This window comes from Dendrobates tinctorius, unplaced genomic scaffold, assembly GCF_039654945.1.
Source record: "Dendrobates tinctorius isolate UK_male_01 unplaced genomic scaffold, ASM3965494v1 ptg000211l, whole genome shotgun sequence".
Taxonomy (NCBI): Eukaryota; Metazoa; Chordata; class Amphibia; order Anura; family Dendrobatidae; genus Dendrobates; species Dendrobates tinctorius.
In genome coordinates, this window is record NW_027361878.1 from 25,619,053 (window position 1) to 25,641,735 (window position 22,683).

Here is a 22,683-nt window from a genome sequence, read left to right on the forward strand (position 1 = left end):
GCGCCATATATTTGGGTAGGGGACAGCAAATGATGATGTATTGTGGGTGAGAGCGCAAAAAATTATGACTTGAGGGTGGAGGACGGGGAACAGTTAATGATATGTTGAGGGTGGAGGAAGGTGAGATCAAATACTGATGAACTGAGGGTGGGGGAGAGCAAATGATGAATTAGTGGTGGAGGACAGTAAATGATGTACTGAAGGTGATGGAGAGAAAATGATGCTGTATTGGGGTTGGAGCAAGCCAATGATTATGAATTGAGACTGGGGGGTGGGGAACAGCAAATGATAGCTTGAAGGTGGGGGAGCACAAATGATGCTGTATTGAAAATGTGGGAGAGCAAATGGTGAATTGAGAGGGGTCGTGTTACTGTGCAGGGCGTTACTATGTCACTTTTTTCTTTATCTGATGTAGTGTACATGGTGGGAAAAAAGTGGGGAATGTATTCTGGAAGTGGTGCTCTAGATAACTGTTATTTTTTGCAGAGACGACTCCTGGCTGGAAGAAGTGATGGTGTTGTGCAATGGATGAAGAAGAAAAGCGAAGATGAAGGACTTCAACTAGAGACCTCACTGGTAAGTCTGTGTGTTACCTGTACACTAAGGCTAGTTTCACATTTGCGTTTAAGGCCACAGTGGCGGCCTGCGCACGGCCGCCTTTAAGCCCCGCCCCCTGCCGTGCCTCCGCCAGTAGCTCCGCCTACGGTCGCATGACGCTGTATGCGTCCTGCGTCCCCTATCTTTAGCACTGGGGTCGCAGGCCGTGCGCAGGTATGCGTTTGGCGGTGCATGCGTCCTTTTGACGCTGCGCCGACCAGCGCCAAACGCAACCTGTTGCAATTTGGTGCGCTCGGCGCAGCGTTAAAAGGACGCATGCGCCGCCAAAAGCATACCTGCGCACGGCCTGCGTCCCCAGTGCTAAAGATAGGGGACGCAGGACGCAAGCAGCGTCATGCGCCTGTAGGCGGAGCTACTGGCGGAGGCACGGCAGGGGGCAGGGCTTAGCGGCGGCCGTGCGCATGTATGCGTTTGGTGGTGCATGCGTCCTTTTGACGCTGCGCCGACCAGCACTAAACGCAACCTGTTGCAATTTGGTGCGCTCGGCACAGCGTCAAAAGGACGCATGCGCCGCCAAACGCATACTGGCGGAGGCACGGCAGGGGGCAGGGCTTAGTGGCGGCCGCACGCAGGCTGCCGATGCGACCTTAAACGCAAATGTGAAACTAGCCTAACACCATACACTGTATACTATGTACAGAGGTCCTGTGTATAATGTTACTAGTGATCAGTGAATTACTTGTACATTTACACTATACAGTGTAGTATGTACAGAGCTCCTGTGTATAATGTCACTATTGATCACTGTATTATGTGTACACGGACACTATACACTCTATACAGACCTCTTGTGTAAAATGCCACTATTGATCACTGCATTACTTGTACACTGACACTATATACAGAGCTCCTGTGTATAATGTCACTGGTGATCACTATTATGTGCACACTGAAATTATACGCTGTATACTATGTACAGATCTCCTGTATATAATGGCACTTATGGTGATATTAGTAATGTGTTTTTTTTAATTAATAGTCAGTAGTCGTATTGTGTCACTATATGGTGGTGAAATGTGATCCAGCCATGGTGTGGTGGTATTTGTTCCTTTTACATGGTATTATTCGGTCACTATGTGGTGGTAATATGTGGTCTGGTCATCGTGTGGTGGTATTTGTTCCTTCTATGTGGTGTTATTTGGTCACGATGTGTTGGAGATACGTGGTCCCTCCATGGTGTGACGGTATTTGTCCATTGTATGTGGTATTATTGGTTATTTTAAAAAATGTATATGACACATTTCCTTAAAGAAAAATAAAGTATACCTAAAATAAGTGTTGGATAGTTTAAGAAATGTTTAACAGTTTATAGTAAAGTAGGGCCTGGCCAAAAGAGTCTACCTTGCCGTAGAAGCGGCTTAAAAATTATTTTGGCTAAAACAAAAGCAGCTGGCTTATGTATATGATCTGGTGTTAGATGGGAACTGTTAATGCGTGATTGGTGAGGATGTGGTACAGAGGTGGAGTTTTTCCAAGAGTGGGGGGTGGGACATTGTAAGGTTTGAGGGGGTGGAGGCGGAGCTGGGGTGCAGCCTGGGCGGAGTCTCAAGGGGGCCCAAACATTTTGCCAGTATGGGGCCCTGAAATTCCTAGTGGCAGCCCTGTTGACAGCTCACATTACCACTGCAGCCAATCACCAAGAACAAAGAAACAAATTCCAGCTTCATAAAATTCCGAATTTTATTTAGAAAAATTCATTTAAAAAAATGTGTTCATATTACAGCGGCAGCGAGGCATTTCGAATGCACACTGCATTCTTTGTCAGAGTTACACATAAAATGACTGAACATTTATACAGCCAGGTGTCGAAGCGTTTTCATCATCAAGCTTATTTATATCGCTACAGTTGCGTTTTGATTCTGGTAAACTCACTAACCGGGGATTGCCTTAATATTGTGTTTTGGGAGGTCGTTGGCTGCATGTAGGATTGCGTTACCGGACATGTTGGATGTATAGTCTCGATACGTGCAATCTGAATGGATTGAATATGTGCAGGGAATTAAAGGGAATCTGTCACCCCATTTTTTGAGTATCAGCTGCCGGCACCGCCATCAGGGGCTTATTTACATTATTCTGTAATGCTGTAGATAAGCCCCCGATGTAACCTGAAAGTTAAGAAAAATGAATTAGATTATATTCACCCAGGGGCGGTCCGGGTCCGGTTTTGGTCCGATGGGTGTCGCGGTCCAGTCCGGCGCCTCCCATCTTCTAACGGTGACGTTCACTTCTTTGCTGCCTGTCGTGGCTCCTGCGCAGGCGCACTGTTGAAGGCAGAGCAGAGTCCTGCAGTGCGCAGGCGCAGGGAGAGGAGCCACGACAGGCAGCAAAGAAGAGGACGTCATCGTCAGAAGATGGGAGGCGCCCACCCATCGGACCAAGACCGGAACGCTAATTTTTCTTCTCTTTCAGGATACATCGGGGGCTTATCTGCAGCATTACAGAATGCTGTAGATAAGCCCCTGATGGCTGTGCCGGCAGCTAATATTCGAAAAATGGGGTGACAGATTCCCTTTAATGTTTTGTTGCGAACATATCTGGTTTGCTGCTCATATATATTTTTTGCATACAATTTTTTTTTTTTTTTTTTTTTTTTTTTTACTTTTGCAAATTTTGATTTTATATCCATTTGTCATATGATTGCTTCCTGTGCATTCATTGGTACCTGGCTTTGTAAATGTTCTGCAGTCATTTTATGAGTAGCTCTGACAAAGACCGCATTGTGTGTTCGAAACGCATCACTGCCTCTGTAATATGAGCAAAGACATTTTTTTACAAATTTTTCTAAATAAAAATAGTAATTTTATTAAGCTAGAATTTTTTTTTCTTCCTTTATACCTTGGATTCCGCGCTTCAATACGCCTAGAGCCTGGGTGAGCTGGTTTTCTCTTATTTTTCATGAACTAAAATGATGCATGCAGTGATATTTTTCCTTGAACCACTCTGTCCAAGGGGTGGGGGGGGGGGGAAGAGACATATTGACAGCCTCCTTGAATATCATTCGTCCGACTACAAGATGATGTTTCGACGGATCACACAGACCAAACTACGGTTATTTGCAAAAGCCCTTAGGCTCTAAAGAATGTCACTTCTGCAGCCAACCAATGATTGACTGCAGTGGTCACCTGGTAATACGGCACAGGATCAGCTGAATGGAAGTATGTAGACTAAAGGCAAACAAGAAATGTTGGAAGCAAAGACTTAAAGGGGCATTCCTATCTCCAAGATCCTATAAAAATATGTAGCAGGTGTAATAAAAAATATTAGCAAATACCTCCAATTGGAAATGTAGCATAGTTTTTCTGATTAACTAAGTCTCTTACCCCATGTGCAGCCATTGCAGAACCTTAGGTATCCATGGTTATGACCACTAGCAACTAGCTAACAGTCACTTCATCAGTGGATGTAACCTTGGATACCTAAGGTCCTGCACATGAGGAAAGAGACAGAGAATCAGAAGAACTATACTACATTTCTAATTGGAGGTATTTGCTATTATTACACAAACTACGTATTGGGATAGGATCTTGGGGATGGGAATACCCCTTTAATCACAAACATTCTAGAACCATCACAGACAACGGTAAGAAAGAGCAGCCGACTTAGAGAGCATGGACACAGGTTATTTTTATAAAGGTTAGAAGCTTTATTTTTGACTTGAACAATCCACCATAAAACACATTTCTTAATGAAGTGCTTACAGATTTCTGAAGTTAAACGGTTTATTTGAATCATATATTTGCTAGAAATAAAAGCAAATCTTATTTATGTCCAACAAAATCCAAGCGGCAGTTTAGGTATGACAATAAAAAGAAGAAAATCATATAATACAGATGGAAAAAAAAAAAAAATAATAAAGCATTGAACCACTGGCTGCTTAAAAACAAGGATGACAAGATGAAGTTCAATGTAATCTTTAAATATTGACCGATTTATAACAAATGATATTCACAATTTGGACAAAATATCAAATTTAAAAACAGGACGTTTAGATTTTTTTTTGCATAATTCGAAAAAAAAATTAAAGAAATTTTTTTTTTTTTTTTTTTTATAAAAACTGTTATTGCTATGGCGTTTCTATTATCACTTCGCATTCCCTGAAATTTAGCTGACCTTTTGGTTCAATGCAATTTACAGTGTTTCTTTTCTCAATAAATTTGTTTGCATCTATCTGTAAAGCCCCACAAAAGAAAACAGACTGTAAAAAGCGAGTTAAAAAAATATGGAGAAATATATTTCCATGTACAGTTCTTATACTCCAAACAGGCCCATTAAACCATTCACTGCCAGTCATGTACGCAAGTAAAATTGGTTAGGTAGTGAAAGGGTTAATGCGAGTATGGAATTTAATAGACGACTGAGATTTTTTTTTTTTTTTCGTCAGTTTTTAGTTTATCACTTTTTTTTTTTGGTGTATCTCTACTTTTTCACTTAAAGAATCATTATATAAAGGCTGCAAAATGTATGTACAAACACACAGATATATATATTTATATACATGCTCAGTTTATAAAGAGAAGTTTCATTCTTTCTTTTTAGCAACGGTGAGTTCCACTTTAGGAAGACGGACACCTGCTTTTGTTGCGCTATCATTGCTTGAGGATGAAGACACCCTGGACTTACGAGAGGCTCCACTTTCTTGGACGTTTTCATCATCACTTAATGTGACCTCATAAGACCCCTTTGATTTCGATCCCAAGCCACCAAACGTGCCAAATTTGATTTTAGAATGCTTTCCCTTCTTTTTCCCACCCTCTACTGCCAAGGATCCTTCTGCTTCTAATGTGCCACTGGGTGACGAGTGTGCCGATTCATCCTTCTCCTCACTTAAAGAGGAAGATCTGTGTCTCGTCTTTTTGCTAGTAAACAAGGAAAACTCATACTTTGCACTCTTCTCCACCTCAACTGTAGCAGACCCCAAACCTCCTTCAGCAGAGCCTAAACTGGCCTTTGAACTTTGAAGCTCACCCTTTGACCCAGACACTGAAACCTCTGGTAGATTAGCATCACTTTTTGATTTAGATTTAAAGTTTAACTTGGGCATTTTTATTTTGGACTTTTTAATTTTTATGTCGCTTTCGTCTAAATCCACATGTGCTTGACCAGACTTACCAAACTGGACATCCGCAGAAGGAAAGTCCACATCAACACCCATCTCTCGTCCAGACAGCTCAGGTCCAGAAGCTGTAAATTTTGGCATCATAAGTCTGGGAAAGGTAATTTTACCAGCAGAACTTTCTAGATTAAAATCTGGTGATTTCACATTCCAGCCTCCTTCAACTGTAGGACCAGTCAGATCACCCCCTATTTTTGTTCCTCCTATTCTTAGACCATCTGGTCCTTTTAAAGATCCTGACAAATCTCCTTTGAAATCTATACTTTGCCCACCAACATTAGTTCCTGGAACAGAAAATTTACTTCCAGATGATGCTTGAAAGGAAGGTCCTTTGATATTAAAGTCTGAAACGCCAGCTTTACCAGAAATCTCAACTTCTGGTTTAGCTACAGAAAATTCCCCACTGGGTAACTTAAGTTGGGGACCAGACAATCCTACCTGAGTGCCAGTACCTTTCACATTCATACCTGGTAAATCAAATCCAGCGGAACTTCCAAAATCTCCTGCAATCTTTGGTCCTTTTAAACTCATATCAAAGTCTGGCCCAGATACTTTTGGCAAAGAAATGTCAGCTGCAGGCCCTTGGAGGTTGGCATCCAGCTTTGGGGTTTTGAATTTTGCATCAAAATTACCATCAGAAGCACCTGTAGAGAAGCCCAAAATACCAAATTCTGGCATATTAATTTTGCTACTTGACCCGGAAATGTCAATGTTGGGAGGATTTACGTCAACATTTACAGAGCCCACGGTTTTAACTTTTGGTCCTTTCAAATTCACATCAACATCTGGAACAGTAATTTTTGGAGCGGAGGTGCTGACAGAAAGATTGGGTAACTCACTTTCAATATTCATTGCACCAGGTTTGACATCAAGTTTAGGGGCTTTCATATCAATTTTTGGGCCCGACAGATCTGTATCTGGTACTTCTACTTTTGGGCCTGACATACTGAAACCTGGAAGTTTAAATTTAGTTTTCTTCATCTTTGGATCTGGACCTTCAATACTAACAGCTGATGCTGTTAAATCAGCTTCTGGCATCTTTACTCCACCGCCAATATCTAAATCTGGAGTCTTTATATCTGCCTTAGGACTTTGAAGAGAACCATCACCCTTTAATTTTGGAGACTTTATGTCAAACTCAACGTCAGGAAAATGAATTTTTCCAAATAATGGTTTTCGTGTTTTAGGTGCTTTTAATCCGATCTCTCCCTTCATTCCAACATCTCCACCTGACACATTTAAATCAACATCAGGGGCATTAAGATTTAGGTCATTATCTATATCAGGTGCACTTACATCAAATCCACCCTTTTTGCCTTTTATTTTTGGACCACTCATGTGAATTTTTGGCATTTTAAATTTCCCCTTTTTCCCCTTACCGCTGACACTTACTTCAGGCCCTTCTGGATCAAAGTCTACCTCAGGACTAGCAACCTCTACAGTAGGGGCTTTGATTTCCCCTTTAGGTGACTTAATGCCAAAACCAAACTTTGGCTTCTTAAGCTTTGGTGCTTTCAAATTACCTTCAGGGATGTCAACATCTATATTAAGTCCAGGACTCTTTATTTCACCTTCTAAATTTGGTCCAGTGACATTGATTTCTCCTTTCAGATTTGGAGCCTTAAGATTTATGTCTCCTCCTAGTTTTGGACCAGAAAAATCTCCATCCCCTTTTATTTTGGGTCCTTTCAAACTTATTTCTGGCATGGATACATCTGGTAGGTTCAGTGAAGGCATCTTAAATTTAGATCCTTTGATTTTACCATCAGGACCTTCAAGTTCCATTTCTGGTACTGATGCTTCTATCTTTGGACTAGATAGGGTTAGATCTCCTGACACATGCCCTTTGGGTGGGCCAATATCTACATCCATTCCTCCTTTTGGACCAGAGACATCAAATTTGGGCAGCTTAAATTTAGGCATTTTAAGCTTTCCTTCTGAGCCTTTCAAATGCACATCTGGTACCTGCAAGTCAACATCTAAAGCCTCGGCATCCAATTCTGGACCCTTAATGTTAATATTGGGACCTTTTACATCTCCTTCAAGTTTAGGACCTTTCAGATTGAGATCAACATCTGGCATAGACATTTTTGGAAGCTGGACTGAAGGCAGTTTAAATTTGGAACCTTTAACTTTTCCATCAAGATCTATTTCTGGGGTATCAAGATCAACTTCTGGACCCTTGATGTCAACTTTGGGTCCTTTCAAATCCCCCTCAACTTTTGGGCCTTTCAGATTTAAGTCAAAATCTGGCATGGACATTTTTGGAAGCTGCATTGATGGCAACTTAAATTTTGGACCTTTGACTTTTCCATCAAGATCTATTTCTGGGGCATCAAGATCAACTTCTGGACCCTTGATGTCAACTTTGGGTCCTTTCAAATCCCCCTCAACTTTTGGGCCTTTCAGATTTAAGTCAAAATCTGGCATGGATACTTTTGGCAAATTGATATTCATTGATGGCATCTTAAAATTTGGACCTTTCAGCTTTCCTTCTGGGCCCTCAATATCAATCTCAGGTGCTTTTAGATCTACATCAGGACCAGAAATATCAGCATCTACATCTAGTCCTTCCATTTTAGGACCTGAACCTGAAATACCAAATTTGGGCATTTTAAATTTGGGCATTTTAAATTTTCCTTCTGGTCCTTTCAAATTAACATCTGGTGTGTCTACTTCAAAGTTTGGACCTTCCACATCCAACTCAGGACCTTTAATATCAATATTAGGACCTTTCAAACCTCCTTCAAGTTTAGGACCTTTTAGATTTAGATCAACATCAGGCATGGACATCTTTGGAAGCTGCATTGATGGCAACTTGAACTTTGGACCTTTGACTTTACCATCAACATCTATCTCTGGGGCATCAAGGTCAAATTCTGGTCCTTTAATATCAACTTTGGGTCCTTTTAAATCACCCTCAACTTTTGGACCTTTCAGATTTAAGTCAAAATCTGGCATGGACATTTTTGGAAGCTGCATTGATGGCAACTTGAATTTGGGACCTTTGACTTTTCCATCAAGATCTATTTCTGGGGCATCAAGATCAACTTCTGGACCCTTGATGTCAACTTTGGGTCCTTTCAAATCTCCCTCAACTTTTGGGCCTTTCAGATTTAAATCAAAATCTGGCATGGATACTTTTGGCAAATTGATATTCATTGACGGCATCTTAAAATTTGGACCTTTCAGCTTTCCTTCTGGGCCCTCAATTTCAATCTTGGGTGCTTTTAGATCTACATCAGGACCAGAAATATCAGCATCTATATCTAGCCCTTCCATTTTAGGACCTGAACCTGAAATACCAAATTTGGGCATTTTAAACTTGGGCATTTTAAACTTTCCATCCGGTCCTTTCAAATTAACATCTGGTGTGTCTACTTCAAAGTTTGGACCTTCCACATCCAAATTAGGACCTTTAACATCAATATTAGGACCTTTCAAACCTCCTTCAAGCTTAGGACCTTTCAGATTTAGATCAACATCAGGCATGGACATCTTTGGAAGCTGCATTGATGGCAACTTGAACTTTGGACCTTTGACTTTACCATCAACATCTATCTCTGGGGCATCAAGGTCAAATTCTGGTCCTTTAATATCAACTTTGGGTCCTTTTAAATCACCCTCAACTTTTGGACCTTTCAGATTTAAGTCAAAATCTGGCATGGACATTTTTGGAAGCTGCATTGATGGCAACTTGAATTTGGGACCTTTGACTTTTCCATCAAGATCTATTTCTGGGGCATCAAGATCAACTTCTGGACCCTTGATGTCAACTTTGGGTCCTTTCAAATCCCCCTCAACTTTTGGGCCTTTCAGATTTAAATCAAAATCTGGCATGGATACTTTTGGCAAATTGATATTCATTGACGGCATCTTAAAATTTGGACCTTTCAGCTTTCCTTCTGGGCCCTCAATTTCAATCTTGGGTGCTTTTAGATCTACATCAGGACCAGAAATATCAGCATCTATATCTAGCCCTTCCATTTTAGGACCTGAACCTGAAATACCAAATTTGGGCATTTTAAACTTGGGCATTTTAAACTTTCCATCCGGTCCTTTCAAATTAACATCTGGTGTGTCTACTTCAAAGTTTGGACCTTCCACATCCAACTCAGGACCTTTAATATCAATATTAGGACCTTTCAAACCTCCTTCAAGTTTAGGACCTTTCAGATTTAGATCAACATCAGGCATGGACATCTTTGGAAGCTGCATTGATGGCAACTTGAACTTTGGACCTTTGACTTTACCATCAACATCTATCTCTGGGGCATCAAGGTCAAATTCTGGTCCTTTAATATCAACTTTGGGTCCTTTTAAATCACCCTCAACTTTTGGACCTTTCAGATTTAAGTCAAAATCTGGCATGGACATTTTTGGAAGCTGCATTGATGGCAACTTGAACTTTGGACCTTTGACTTTACCATCAACATCTATCTCTGGGGCATCAAGGTCAAATTCTGGTCCTTTAATATCAACTTTGGGTCCTTTTAAATCACCCTCAACTTTTGGACCTTTCAGATTTAAGTCAAAATCTGGCATGGACATTTTTGGAAGCTGCATTGATGGCAACTTGAATTTGGGACCTTTGACTTTTCCATCAAGATCTATTTCTGGGGCATCAAGATCAACTTCTGGACCCTTGATGTCAACTTTGGGTCCTTTCAAATCCCCCTCAACTTTTGGGCCTTTCAGATTTAAATCAAAATCTGGCATAGATACTTTTGGCAAATTGATATTCATTGACGGCATCTTAAAATTTGGACCTTTCAGCTTTCCTTCTGGGCCCTCAATATCAATCTTGGGTGCTTTTAGATCTACATCAGGACCAGAAATATCAGCATCTATATCTAGTCCTTCCATTTTAGGACCTGAACCTGAAATACCAAATTTGGGCATTTTAAACTTGGGCATTTTAAACTTTCCATCCGGTCCTTTCAAATTAACATCTGGTGTGTCTACTTCAAAGTTTGGACCTTCCACATCCAAATTAGGACCTTTAACATCAATATTAGGACCTTTCAAACCTCCTTCAAGCTTAGGACCTTTCAGATTTAGATCAACATCAGGCATGGACATCTTTGGAAGCTGCATTGATGGCAACTTGAACTTTGGACCTTTGACTTTACCATCAACATCTATCTCTGGGGCATCAAGGTCAAATTCTGGTCCTTTAATATCAACTTTAGGTCCTTTTAAATCACCCTCAACTTTAGGACCTTTAAGATTAAGATCAATATCAGGCATTGACATTTTTGGAAGCTGCATTGATGGCAACTTGAATTTGGGACTTTTGACTTTTCCATCAAGGTCTATTTCTGGTGTATCAAAATCAACTTCTGGACCCTTGATGTCAACTTTGGGTCCCTTAAAATCCCCCTCAACTTTTGGGCCTTTCAGATTTAAATCAAAATCTGGCATGGATACTTTTGGCAAATTGATATTCATTGAAGGCATCTTAAAATTTGGACCTTTCAGCTTTCCTTCTGGTCCTTCAATATCAACCTCAGGTGCTTTTAGATCTACATCAGGGCCAGAAATATCAGCATCTACATCTAGTCCTTCCATTTTGGGACCTGAACCTGAAATACCAAATTTGGGCATTTTAAACTTGGGCATTTTGAACTTTCCTTCTGAGCCTTTCAAATGCACATCTGGTGTTTCTAATTCAATGTCTGGTCCTTCCAGATCCAACTTTGGACCTTTAACATCAATATTGGGGCCTTTTAAACCTCCTTCAAGTTTAGGACCTTTCAGATTTAGATCAACATCAGGCATGGACATTTTTGGAAGCTGCATTGATGGCATCTTAAATTTTGGACCTTTAACTTTTCCATCAATATCCAGATCTGGGGCCTCTACATCAGGGCTGTTTATGTCAACTTTAGGCCCTTTCAAATCTCCTTCAAACTTAGGTCCTTTCAAATTTAATTCTACATCCGGTACTGACACTTTAGGGCTTGTTATATTTAATGATGGCATTTTAAATTTTGGAGATTTTCCCTTTGATTCCAAATTAGGAATTTCCACTTCTGGTCCTCTAATATCAATGTCAGCTTTTGGAACCTTTATGTCAACACTTCCTGATTTACTACCTGAAAAGTTAAATTTTGGAAGTCTAAATTTGGATTTTTTTACTTTTGCCTCAGGTACATCAATGTCTACTTCAGGTAACCTAACTCCTAATTCTGAGCCTTTGAGACTTCCTCCTTGAGCTGTAACATCTAGGTCGCCTTTAACTCTTGGCCCTTTTAGATTAAGATCCACATCAGGCATGGATACACTTGGTTTTGAAAATCCCCATGATGGCAGCTTAAATTTAGACCCTTTAACTTTACCCTCTGGTAATTCAGCAGAAAATGAAGGGCTTGGAACCTCTAAATCAGGGCTTTTAATTTCTATCTTTGGATCTGCTTCAATCTTTGCATCTGGTCCATCTAGTCCCCCTTTTAATTTGGGTCCTTTTACATGCAGATCAACATCAGGCATAGAAACATCAGGTCCCTCTGCTGAGAAGCCAGAAAACCCAAATTTTGGCATTTTGAATTTTGGCATTTTTAATTTCCCTTCAGGTCCTTCTATATTACTGCTAGGTAGTTCAAGGTCAACGTCTGGTGTTTTAATGTCCACATTAGGACCTTTCACATCCCCTTCTATCTTCGGGCCTTTCAAATTTAAATCAAAATCAGGCATGGCCATTTTTGGAAGATTGATGGAAGGCATTTTGAATTTTGGACCCTTTACTTTGCCTTCAAGATCTACATCTGGTACTTCTAGGTCTAATTCAGGTGCATGAATATCAACCTTGGGACCTTTAAGATCACCTTCTAACTTAGGGCCCCTCAAATTCAAGTCAACATCAGGTAGTGACATTTTTGGAAGATTGATGGAAGGCATCTTGAATTTTGGACCTTTTACTTTGCCATCAAGATCTACATCTGGCACTTCTAGGTCTACCTCTGGTGCCTTTAAGTCAACCTTAGGTCCTTTCAGATCTCCTTCAACTTTAGGACCTTTTAGATTAATGTCAAAATCAGGCATGGACATTTTTGGAAGATTTACTGAAGGCATCTTGAATTTTGGGCCCTTTACTTTGCCATCAAGATCTACATCTGGTGCTTCAAGATCTACTTCTGGTGCTTCAATGTCAACTTTAGGACCTTTTACATCTCCACCTATCTTGGGACCTTTCAAATTTAAATCAAAATCAGGCATGGACATTTTTGGAAGATTTACTGAAGGCATCTTGAATTTTGGACCTTTTACTTTGCCATCAAGATCTACATCTGGTGTTTCAAGGTCTATCTCTGGTGCCCTTAGGTCAACCTTAGGTCGTTTCAGATCTCCTTCAACTTTAGGACCTTTTAGATTAATGTCAAAATCAGGCATTGACATTTTTGGAAGATTTACTGAAGGCATCTTGAATTTTGGACCCTTTACTTTGCCATCAAGATCTACATCTGGAGCTTCAAGATCTACTTCTGGTCCTTCAATATCAACTTTGGGACCTTTTACACCTCCTCCTATCTTTGGACCTTTCAAATTTAAATCAAAATCAGGCATGGACATTTTTGGAAGATTTACTGAAGGCATCTTGAATTTTGGACCTTTTACTTTGCCATCAAGATCTACATCTGGTGCTTCAAGATCTACTTCTGGTCCTTCAATGTCAACTTTAGGACCTTTTACACCTCCTCCTATCTTGGGACCTTTCAAATTTAAATCAAAATCAGGCATGGACATTTTTGGAAGATTTACAGAAGGCATCTTGAATTTTGGACCTTTTACTTTGCCATCAAGATCTACATCTGGCACTTCTAGGTCTACCTCTGGTGCCTTTAAGTCAACCTTAGGTCCTTTCAGATCTCCTTCAACTTTAGGACCTTTTAGATTAATGTCAAAATCAGGCATGGACATTTTTGGAAGATTTACTGAAGGCATCTTGAATTTTGGGCCCTTTACTTTGCCATCAAGATCTACATCTGGAGCTTCAAGATCTACTTCTGGTCCTTCAATGCCAACCTCGGGACCTTTTACACCTCCTCCTATCTTGGGACCTTTCAAATTTAAATCAAAATCAGGCATGGACATTTTTGGAAGATTTACTGAAGGCATCTTGAATTTTGGGCCCTTTACTTTGCCATCAAAATCTGCATCTGGTGCTTCAAGATCTACTTCTGGTCCTTCAATGTCAACTTTGGGACCTTTTACACCTCCTCCTATCTTGGGACCTTTCAAATTTAAATCAAAATCAGGCATGGACATTTTTGGAAGATTTACTGAAGGCATCTTGAATTTTGGACCTTTTACTTTGCCATCAAGATCTACATCTGGTGCTTCAAGATCTACTTCTGGTCCTTCAATGTCAACTTTAGGACCTTTTACATCTCCACCTATCTTGGGACCTTTCAAATTTAAATCAAAATCAGGCATGGACATTTTTGGAAGATTTACTGAAGGCATCTTGAATTTTGGACCTTTTACTTTGCCATCAAGATCTACATCTGGTGTTTCAAGGTCTATCTCTGGTGCCTTTAGGTCAACCTTAGGTCCTTTCAGATCTCCTTCAACTTTAGGACCTTTTAGATTAATGTCAAAATCAGGCATTGACATTTTTGGAAGATTTACTGAAGGCATCTTGAATTTTGGACCCTTTACTTTGCCATCAAGATCTACATCTGGAGCTTCAAGATCTACTTCTGGTCCTTCAATATCAACTTTGGGACCTTTTACACCTCCTCCTATCTTTGGACCTTTCAAATTTAAATCAAAATCAGGCATGGACATTTTTGGAAGATTTACTGAAGGCATCTTGAATTTTGGACCTTTTACTTTGCCATCAAGATCTACATCTGGTGCTTCAAGATCTACTTCTGGTCCTTCAATGTCAACTTTAGGACCTTTTACACCTCCTCCTATCTTGGGACCTTTCAAATTTAAATCAAAATCAGGCATGGACATTTTTGGAAGATTTACTGAAGGCATCTTGAATTTTGGACCTTTTACTTTGCCATCAAGATCTACATCTGGCACTTCTAGGTCTACCTCTGCTGCCTTTAAGTCAACCTTAGGTCCTTTCAGATCTCCTTCAACTTTAGGACCTTTTAGATTAATGTCAAAATCAGGCATGGACATTTTTGGAAGATTTACTGAAGGCATCTTGAATTTTGGGCCCTTTACTTTGCCATCAAGATCTACTTCTGGAGCTTCAAGATCTACTTCTGGTCCTTCAATGTCAACTTTGGGACCTTTTACACCTCCTCCTATCTTGGGACCTTTCAAATTTAAATCAAAATCAGGCATGGACATTTTTGGAAGATTTACAGAAGGCATCTTGAATTTTGGACCTTTTACTTTTCCATCAAGATCTATGTCTGGCGCTTCTAGGTCTACTTCTGGCGCTTTTAGGTCAACCTTAGGGCCCTTTAGATCTCCTTCAACTTTAGGACCTTTTAGATTAATGTCAAAATCTGGCATGGACATTTTTGGAAGATTTACTGAAGGCATCTTGAATTTTGGACCTTTTACTTTTCCATCAAGATCTATGTCTGGTGCTTCTAGGTCTACCTCTGGTGCTTTTAGGTCAACCTTAGGGCCCTTTAGATCTCCTTCAACTTTAGGACCTTTTAGATTAATGTCAAAATCTGGCATGGACATTTTTGGAAGATGAACTGAAGGCATCTTGAATTTTGGGCCTTTTACTTTGCCATCAAGATCTAGGTCTGGTGTTTCAAGATCTGCATCTGGTGCTTTAATATCAACTTTGGGACCTTTAACATCACCTTCTAACTTGGGACCTCTCAAATTTAAGTCAACATCAGGTAGTGACATTTTGGGAAGATTGATAGAAGGCATCTTGAATTTTGGACCTTTTACTTTGCCATCAAGATCTACATCTGGCACTTGTAGGTCTACCTCTGGTGCCTTTAAGTCAACCTTAGGTCCTTTCAGATCTCCTTCAACTTTAGGACCTTTTAGATTAATGTCAAAATCAGGCATGGACATTTTTGGAAGATTTACTGAAGGCATCTTGAATTTTGGGCCCTTTACTTTGCCATCAAGATCTACTTCTGGAGCTTCAAGATCTACTTCTGGTCCTTCAATGTCAACTTTGGGACCTTTTACACCTCCTCCTATCTTGGGACCTTTCAAATTTAAATCAAAATCAGGCATGGACATTTTTGGAAGATTTACAGAAGGCATCTTGAATTTTGGACCTTTTACTTTTCCATCAAGATCTATGTCTGGTGCTTCTAGGTCTACTTCTGGTGCTTTTAGGTCAACCTTAGGGCCCTTTAGATCTCCTTCAACTTTAGGACCTTTTAGATTAATGTCAAAATCTGGCATGGACATTTTTGGAAGATTTACTGAAGGCATCTTGAATTTTGGACTCTTTACTTTGCCTTCAAGATCTACATCTGGGGTATCTATGTCCACTTCTGGTGTCTTAATGTCAACTTTTTGGACCTTGACATCTCCTTCAATTTTAGGACCTTTTATACTAAAGTCTGGCTTAGATATTTTGGGTAGATTAAAATTCATTGATGGCATTTTAAATTTGGAGCCTTTTACTTTAATGTCAGGCACAGCAACATCTAATTCTGGTCCAGATAAATCAAGGTCAGCTTTAGGAATATTAACATCTAATTCAGTAGATTCTCCACTGTGTCCTGAAAATCCAAACTTTGGCATTTTAAATTTGGGAATTTTCACTTTTCCCTCTGAACCTTCTACATCAACACCTACATCAAACTCTGGTCCCTTTAAGTTAACATTAGGTCCTTCTAGCTCACCTTCAACTTTGGGTAAGGAAATATCTGTCCCTCCTTTCCAATTTGGGCCTCTCATATTTAAGTCAACATCAGGCACAGACACTTTTGGAAAATTAACTGAAGGCATCTTAAATTTGGGACCTTTTATTTTTCCATTCATGTCTGCTTCAGGAGCATTAAGATCAAGCTCAGGTCCCTTTAGGTCAACTTTAGGACCTTGGAAATCTCCTTCCAGCTTAGAGCCCTTTAAATTAATGTCAAAATCTGGCATAGACATTTTTGGTAGGGATACGGATGGCATTTTGAATTTTGGCCCCTTTACTTTACCATCAATATCTACATCACTGGCTTCAAACTCAACCTCAGGAGCTTTAATGTCAACATTAGGGCCTTTTAAATCTCCTTCAATCTTGGGACCTTTCATGTTCAGATCAATATCAGGCTTAGACATTTTCGGTAGATTAAAATTCATAGAAGGCATCTTAAATTTAGAACCCTTCACCTTAACTTCAGGAGTTTCAACATCTACTTCTGGTCCAGACAGGTCAAGGTCAGCTTTTGGAAGACTAATATCACATTCAGGACCTTGAACATTTGGCCCTGAAAAACCAAATTTTGGCATTTTAAATTTAGGCATTTTCAGTTTTCCTTCTGGACTTTCAATCTCCATACCTGGAGCTCCAATATCAACCTCTGGTAACTTTAGGTCCACATTAGGTCCCTCTAAATCTCCTTCTACTTTAGGCAAAGACCCTTCAGCACTTCCTTTCCAATTTGGGCCTTTCAAATTCAAATCAATATGAGGCATAGAGACATCTGGAAGATTCATTGATGGCAGCTTAAATTTTGAACCTTTAACCTTCCCTTCAATGTCTAGATGTGGGGCTTCTAGATCTACTTCAGGTGCCTTAATGTCAACTTTAGGTCCTTTAACATCTCCTTCCAGCTTAGGACCTTTTAAATTCAAATCAACATCTGGCAATGACATCTTTGGAAGATTTACTGAGGGCATCTTAAATTTTGGACCTTTTATTTTACCCTCGGGTCCATGTATATCTACTTCTGGTGCCTCAACATTAGCATTCACACTTACTTCTCCTTCAATTTTTGGTACCGAAATACCAGCATCTACATGAGGACCACTTAATTCAATCTCACCTTTAGGTAGTTTAACTCCTGGACCTTCTGTTTTAAAACCAGAAAAGCCAAATTTTGGCATATGAAATTTGGGTGCTTTAATTTTAGTCTTTGCCTCCAAATCAACATTTTCAGGATCAATTTCAACTTCAGGTAAGTTAATGTCAATTTCAGGACCTTTTAAACTCCCCTCACCTTTGGAACCAGACAATCCAAACTTGGGCATTTTAAATTTTGGCATCTTAAGCTTTCCTTCTGCACCTTTTAGATTAACATCCGGAGCTTCTAATTCAACTTCTGGTGATGTAACATCTATATCTGGACACTTAATTTCCCCTTTAAAATCGCCTTCAAGTTTTGGGCCTTTCAGGTTTAGATCAAAATCAGGCATGGACATTTTTGGAAGATTTACTGAAGGCATCTTGAATTTTGGGCCCTTTACTTTGCCATCAAGATCTATATCTGGAGCTTCAAGATCTAATTCTGGTGCACTAATGTCAACTTTAGGGCCTTTTAGATCTCCTCCAACTTTAGGACCTTTTAAATTAACATCAAAATCAGGCATTGACATTTTTGGAAGATTTACGGAAGGCATCTTGAATTTTGGACCTTTTACTTTGCCATCAAGGTCTACATCTGGTGCTTCAAGATCTAATTCTGGTGCACTAATGTCAACTTTAGGGCCTTTTAGATCTCCTCCAACTTTAGGACCTTTTAAATTAACATCAAAATCAGGCATTGACATTTTTGGAAGATTTACGGAAGGCATCTTGAATTTTGGACCTTTTACTTTGCCATCAAGGTCTACATCTGGTGCTTCAAGGTCTAATTCTGGTGCACTAATGTCAACTTTAGGGCCTTTTAGATCTCCTCCAACTTTAGGACCTTTTAAATTAACATCAAAATCAGGCATTGACATTTTTGGAAGATTTACGGAAGGCATCTTGAATTTTGGACCTTTTACTTTGCCATCAAGATCTACATCTGGTGCTTCTATGTCAACCTTAGGGCCCTTTAGATCTCCTTCAACCTTTGGACCTTTTAGATTAATGTCAAAATCAGGCATGGACATTTTTGGAAGATTTACAGAAGGCATCTTGAATTTTGGACCTTTCACTTTCCCTTCAAGATCTACATCTGGTGCTTCAAGGTCTAATTCTGGTGCGCTAATGTCAACTTTAGGGCCTTTTAGATCTCCTCCAACTTTAGGACCTTTTAAATTAACATCAAAATCAGGCATAGACATTTTTGGAAGATTTACAGAAGGCATCTTGAATTTTGGACCTTTTACTTTGCCATCAAAATCTACATCTGGCACTTCTAGGTCTATCTCTGGTGCCTTTAAGTCAACCTTAGGTCCTTTCAGATCTCCTTCAACTTTAGGACCTTTTAGATTAATGTCAAAATCAGGCATGGACATTTTTGGAAGATTTACTGAAGGCATCTTGAATTTTGGGCCCTTTACTTTGCCATCAAGGTCTACATCTGGTGCTTCAAGGTCTAACTCTGGTGCACTAATGTCAACTTTAGGGCCTTTTAGATCTCCTCCAACTTTAGGACCTTTTAAATTAACATCAAAATCAGGCATAGACATTTTTGGAAGATTTACGGAAGGCATCTTGAATTTTGGACCTTTTACTTTGCCATCAAGATCTACATCTGGCACTTCTAGGTCTACCTCTGGTGCCTTTAAGTCAACCTTAGGTCCTTTCAGATCTCCTTCAACTTTAGGACCTTTTAGATTAATGTCAAAATCAGGCATGGACATTTTTGGAAGATTTACTGAAGGCATCTTGAATTTTGGGCCCTTTACTTTGCCATCAAGGTCTACATCTGGTGCTTCAAGGTCTAACTCTGGTGCACTAATGTCAACTTTAGGGCCTTTTAGATCTCCTCCAACTTTAGGACCTTTTAAATTAACGTCAAAATCGGGCATAGACATTTTTGGAAGATTTACAGAAGGCATCTTGAATTTTGGACCTTTCACTTTCCCCTCAAGGTCTACATCTGGTGCTTCAAGGTCTAACGCTGGTGCAATAATGTCAACTTTAGGGCCTTTTAAATCTCCTCCAACTTTAGGACCTTTTAAATTAACGTCAAAATCGGGCATAGACATTTTTGGAAGATTTACAGAAGGCATCTTGAATTTTGGACCTTTCACTTTCCCCTCAAGGTCTACATCTGGTGCTTCAAGGCCTAACTCTGGTGCATTAATGTCAACTTTAGGGCCTTTTAGATCTCCTGCAACTTTAGGACCTTTTAAATTAACATCAAAATCGGGCATAGACATTTTTGGAAGATTTACAGAAGGCATCTTGAATTTTGGACCTTTCACTTTCCCCTCAAGGTCTACATCTGGTGCTTCAAGGCCTAACTCTGGTGCATTAATGTCAACTTTAGGGCCTTTTAGATCTCCTTCAACTTTAGGACCTTTTAAATTAACGTCAAAATCAGGCATAGACACTTTTGGAAGATTTACAGAAGGCATCTTGAATTTTGGACCTTTCACTTTTCCATCCAGATTTACATCTGAAGTCTGAATGTCAACGTCTGGGGCTTTAATATCAACTTTAAGACCTTTCACATCTCCTTCAAATTTAGGACCTTTAATATCAAGGTTAACTTCAGGTGCAGATACTTTTGGTAATTTTACATTTGTTGAATGTTGATCAATGTTCACCACAGGACCAGCAAAATCTAGATTTGGCCCTGCTATATCAATTTTTTCTGTGGTGAGATTTGCATCTCCATCTGGCACTTCCACTTTTGTTTTGGAAATTCCAAATTTAGGCATTTTGAATTTGGGCATTTGAAATTTTCCCTCCAAACCTTTAAGACTAACATCAGGTGCATTCAAGTCGGCCTCTGGAACCTCTACTGCTAGTTGTGGACCTCTTAGATCAACTCCTGGACCTTTAAGATCACCTGAAATCTTAGGTCCTTTCAGATCAAAATCAATACCTGCAGAATTTAGGTCAACTTTTGGACCTTTTATGTCAAATGAAGGAGTTTTCAACTCTCCATCCACTTTAGGACCCCTAAAGCTGAGATCAACCTCAGGCACAGGCACCTTTGATAAGCTGACATTTACAGACTGCGTATTAAATTTAGTCCCACCTACAGCCATATTAGCATCAATGGTACTTACATCACCTTTGGGTAGGTTTACATCAACATGTGGACTTTCCAAGTTTGACTCAGAAATTCCAAACTTTGGCATTTTGAATTTTGGCATACTTCGTTTACCTTCTGATGCATCTAAATCAATTTTTGGTGCTACAAAGTCAACTTTTGGCATTTGAATACCGTAATTGAGACCTTCCAAATTCCCTTCTACTGTAGAGCCTTTAAAATCAGTTTCAGACTTTGGGAGTTGCACTGATGGAACGTTAAATTTTACACCCTCAACTTGTCCACCAACATTTATGTCAGTAGCCTCCATGTGAACTGTGGGACCTGAAATATTTACTTTTGGCTTTGCAATATCTATTCCTTCAGATATTTTTGGCAAAGAGACACTAATAGATTGCTTAGAAAGATGACCTCCTTCAACACTGGGGCCTTTCACAGTGATGGCACCTTCCCCTTCAAAACTGGCCTGAGGGCCTGATAGATCAATTCCTCCTGATTTTGATTCTGACACCCCAAATTTAGACAATTTAAATTTTGGCATTTTCAACCCTCCTGTGCCCTCCACATCTGTGAATTCTACATTTCTCTGCTGACCCTCAATGGAAACTTTCGAACCTTTAATTCCCACATCTTTGGACGCAATGTTAACCTCTGGAATTTTACCACCAAGTGTTAAATCATGTTCAAGTTCAATACCTGAAGTCCCAGTCTCCACCCTCCTACTAGACCTTTCAGTATCTATACTTACATTAGGCATAGAAATTTTGGGTACATTAATACCCCATGTCTCACTTTTACCCTCCAATAAAGTTGATCCTTTAAGTTTTAAGTCAGATTGAGCAAACCCTTCATTTGTTTCTGAGAAACCAAATTTTGGCACTTTAAACGAGGGTATGTTGATCTTCCCCCCGGAGTTTTCAACCTCTATATCATTTCTTTCTAAATCCACATTCCGTCCTGTTAAGGTAACTTTTGAAGTTTTTGATTTTCCTTCAAAGCTTGGGGTGATGTCTACATGAGCACCAGGAGTACCAAATCCATCATGACTAGACTGAATGAGCTTGAATTCACTATCTATTTTTGGTCCTACATATCCAAATTTTGGCATCTTAATGTCCGCACCTGGTAGCACTATTTCTCCTGATCTACTACTTTCATCTCCAGTGATGTTGATAAACTGGGACTGTGTTGAAGAAATGTTTATGTCTGTTTCAGGTATTCGAACACTTGTGGTTGAGCTTCCACTTTTCAGACCATCAGGTCCTTTAAAACCAATTTCGTGTTCTGCTCCAAATCTGGACATTTTGACATCAATTTTCTTTCCATAACTCTGGAACTTTGGTCTAGAAACACTTAAGTCAGGAACATGCATACCAGCAGATGCTTGTCTACTAACTTGAAAATCAGCAACATTTTCACCTTCTGGAAATTCAAATTGCGCAGCACCCTGTCCTTTATATCTCACAGTGCTAGTGTGAACAATTGAAGAATCTCCTGGCATGGAGACACTGTATTCTCCACTTGTCTGCAAGCTTTTCCCAGACACATCCATACCAGGAATTCTAATCATGGTTTTACCTTCTTCTGTCTCCACACTGGATTTTGAAATCTCTGTTATTTCGTGACGTGGAATTTTGATTTTATATTCAGGGCTACTTATATCAATCTCTTTTGAGTCTTTTGCTCCTGTCACATCCACAGTATAAGCAGTGACTTTCCTGGTAACAGTGATGGTCCTTGTCTGGGTCTCTGGTTCTAGACTCTCATCAGACTTCAGACGCGGCTTAATTTTTTTGGTGTAAATTCGTCTGTACTCTTCATCATCTCCACTCTGGGAAAAAAAATACAGTTATTTAATGGACTAACTAAAACAAATTGACACATGCGTGCAAAACAGTTTAGGTGGGT

The 22,683-nt window shown here is 39.8% G+C and overlaps 1 protein-coding gene across 2 annotated transcripts in view; it reads right to left on the reverse strand.

Annotated features, from left to right (window-relative positions):
* Nucleotides 1-4,237: 4,237 nt before the first annotated feature.
* AHNAK (AHNAK nucleoprotein) overlaps nt 4,238-22,683 on the reverse strand; it is a 65,860-nt gene continuing 47,414 nt past the window's right edge. For both annotated transcript variants that reach the window (XM_073554652.1, XM_073554651.1), the window contains exon 5: nt 4,238-22,606. In XM_073554652.1, the coding sequence (XP_073410753.1) occupies nt 5,138-22,606 (17,469 nt within the window). In that variant the 3' untranslated portion in view covers nt 4,238-5,137. The remainder of the gene's footprint in view (nt 22,607-22,683) is intronic.